We start from the raw sequence: 3,091 nt of genomic DNA, 5'->3' as shown, positions 1-3,091 counted from the left end.
GGAAATTAAATATTGAATTTCATTAAGAGGCTTTGTCGAGGCAGTAGTGGATGTTCCCATACCCAAAAAGGTCATGTGCCTCGCCATGTTTGACCTGGGAGTCGATTTCCGAAATAAATATTTAATTAAATTTGTAACCTAGGTGGATTTGGATCTATAATGTTAAGTATCGTTTGCGATCCAAGTATAAACCATTAAGAATAGATAAGTTAAATTTGGAATCAATAATGTTAAGTTTCATTTGCGATTCCGAATCTAATTTCTAAAGAACATAATAGGTTGTTAGGAAAAATTCAACACTTATACAAAAAATTTTATACAGTGGAACCGATACGATCTTCCTAGGATCAACCAAAGTTCATACATTATCAACATTAATTTCTTTGAATAGTTAGAAAGAGCAATGACTAGTATATAATTTACTAATATATTTTGTATAAAAATATCTCTTTAACATAGGATAGGCATCTTTTTCTTATTTTATATATAAAAAGACTATATAAAACGTTTGCAAATTAAGTTTGCATATGAAGTAATAATTATAACTATGGCAGAGGCATTATTGGATTGGCAAGCACAACGAGAGGTGATCTCCTTGATGCGTTCGCCCCTGAAACGTCCATCATGTCCAAATCTTCAATCTTCATGCCTCGAGGAAGCTGCCAGTTAAAGTGGAAGAGGAGGTGAGCCAGTCCAACTTCCACGGCCGACAACCCAAATGTCATGCCGGGGCATATCCTTCGCCCTACACCAAATGGCAAGAACTCGAAGTTGAAGCCCTTGAAGTCCACCAAGCCGCCCTCAAATCTCTCAGGCTTGAAGCTCTCAGCATCAGAGCCCCAGTAGCGCTCATCTCTGCCCAGTGCAAATGCATTGATGAGCACTATAGCTCCGGCGGGCACTCGATATCCCATGACCTCGCACGTCTCTTTGCATACTCTCGGCACCAGCAGAGGGGCAGGAGGGTGGAGCCGCATCGTCTCCTTGATCACCAAATTTAGATAACTGAATTTGAGAATGTCACTCTCTTCGAGCTTGGTTTTCCCTTGCATAGTCTCCCTCATTTCCTTTTGGACTTTCTCCATTGCCTTGGGATTCTTGATCAACTCTGACATAGCCCATTCAATGACCGATGATGCTGTTTCCGTCCCGGCCAGGAATATTTCCTAAAGATAATATAATTAAGCTATCAACAATGGAAAGATATTTAATAAATAAATATTCTGTCATATATATATATATATATATATATATATATATATAATTCATTTACCATGATGACGGCCTTGATGGAGTCGTATGTGATTGGGAATTCTAGATTTCCTTCATCTTTAAGCTTGAGAAGTACATCGATAAGTAGATCCTCCTCTGCTTGCTCAGAGGCCAGTAAGACTTGACGCTCTGCGATGATTTCCTCAAAGATTTTGTCGAGCTTATCACGGATTCGCTCTAACCTGAACTTCAACCCCGTTAGAGTATCCAAGAATTTGAGCGAGGGGTACATATCAGCCACCGCGAAGCTGGTCACGTTGCTTACTGTCTCTTTGACCAGGTTCAAGAATTCCGCCTTTTGTTTGCACTCGCCACCAATCACAGCTCTGATCACTAGCTCATTAGTCATGGACATCACCATCTGGCTTAGATTGAAAGGTGTTTGAGCAGACGCCTTGTCGGCGATCTCCGCCGTGAGCTTTCGGTTCACAAACTCGCGGATCGTGGCGAAGGACTTGACGCGCCGGGAGTTGAGCAGCTCCATGGCATAGATTTTCCTCATCTGCTTCCAGTAGCCACCGTAGGGGGACAATGAGACGTTGCGCGTGCCATAGCTCAATATTCTGGAGAAGGTCAAGTTGGTGGGTCGGTCAGTAAAGTTGAGATCATGGCGCTTGATGATCTCTTCCACCGCCTCCATGGACGAGGCGACGACTTGGTCCACCTGTCCGAGTCTGAGACGGATGAGGGGGCCGTGCGTTTTGGCGAGTTGGTGAAGGATACGGTGAGGGTTGCCGCCGACGAGCTGGTGAATGTTTCCGATGAGGGGAAGCCTGGGCGGGCCGGGTGGGAGAGGAGCTAATGCTAGTCTGCTCCTTGATCTGATCTTTATCAGTAAAATTATGAAGAAGCCGATGAAGAGAGTGATGAAGGAGAAAGGTGAGAAGAGGGAATTAGCTTCCATGGCCATGGCAGTGAAGTAACAATTAAAGCACTTAAATGATATTGTTTGTGCCTCTCTCCCTTAGCTTGCATGCATTTATAGAAGATCTAAACGTCACTTAGTCCATCATCGTATTGTATTATATTTGGGGGTGTAATCAAGTCGAATCGAATCGAGTCAAATTCTTGAATGTTTGAGCTTGACTCGTTTATAATTGAGCCGAGCTCGAATTTTATTTAACGAATATATTCATGGCTCACGAGTTTATTCGAGCTTTTATCGAACTTAAACGAGCTTAATAAATATAAATCATAAATTTAAATATTCATTAAAAACTAAATTAATATTTAGAGAAAATTATAATAATAATATTAAAATTTATAATTTTATTCTAATAAATAAATTTAATATATTCGTCTTTATTTTTTATAAGTAGAGTGTAAAATCTATAAAATCAATATCAAAATTATTATTTGTTTTATTTAAAAATTACTTAATGAGCTTAACGAACATGTTCACGAGCTAACGAGCCGAATATTGCGAAACTTGAGTTTAGTTTGTTTATTTTAACGAGCCTTATTAAATGAGTTCAAACGAACTTTAATCAAATCGAGCTTCGAATAGCTCGCGAGCAGCTTGATTCATTTACACCCTTAATTATGTTCGTATAAAATTTGAAATCCATACTTCTCTCCTTAGTCTCGTCCAAGTCAACTAAATTTGAAATCCATACTTCTCTCCTAGTCTAGTCCAAGTCAACTAAATACTTCTTTGACTGAAGAACCAGTACTCGGAATTTTAATTTTAATTAAATATTTTTAATAAAAAGATTGTCATGTTAAGATTCACACATGGAAATATTTTATAAAATTACTATATTCATTGTCCATGCATCAAAATTATCTTTCTATATTTCTTAATTCCCACCATTTTCTT

The 3,091-nt window shown here is 38.9% G+C and overlaps 1 protein-coding gene across 1 annotated transcript; it reads right to left on the bottom strand.

Moving 5' to 3' along the window:
* Window positions 1-409: 409 nt before the first annotated feature.
* On the bottom strand, window positions 410-2,222 carry LOC121989986 (alpha-humulene 10-hydroxylase-like). The gene is made up of 2 exons (XM_042544275.1): window positions 1,274-2,222; window positions 410-1,166 (listed from the first exon to the last, which is right to left on the bottom strand). The coding sequence occupies exons 1-2, from the start codon at window positions 2,180-2,182 to the stop codon at window positions 546-548; spliced, it is 1,530 nt and encodes a 509-aa protein (XP_042400209.1). The 5' UTR covers window positions 2,183-2,222; the 3' UTR covers window positions 410-545.
* Between the last annotated feature and the right edge of the window lie 869 nt (window positions 2,223-3,091).

The sequence above is a fragment of the Zingiber officinale genome, chromosome 6B (genome assembly GCF_018446385.1).
Source record: "Zingiber officinale cultivar Zhangliang chromosome 6B, Zo_v1.1, whole genome shotgun sequence".
In the NCBI taxonomy this organism is placed as follows: Eukaryota; Viridiplantae; Streptophyta; class Magnoliopsida; order Zingiberales; family Zingiberaceae; genus Zingiber; species Zingiber officinale.
Note: the sequence above shows the minus strand (reverse complement) of the source record. Positions and strands in the feature narration are given on the sequence as shown.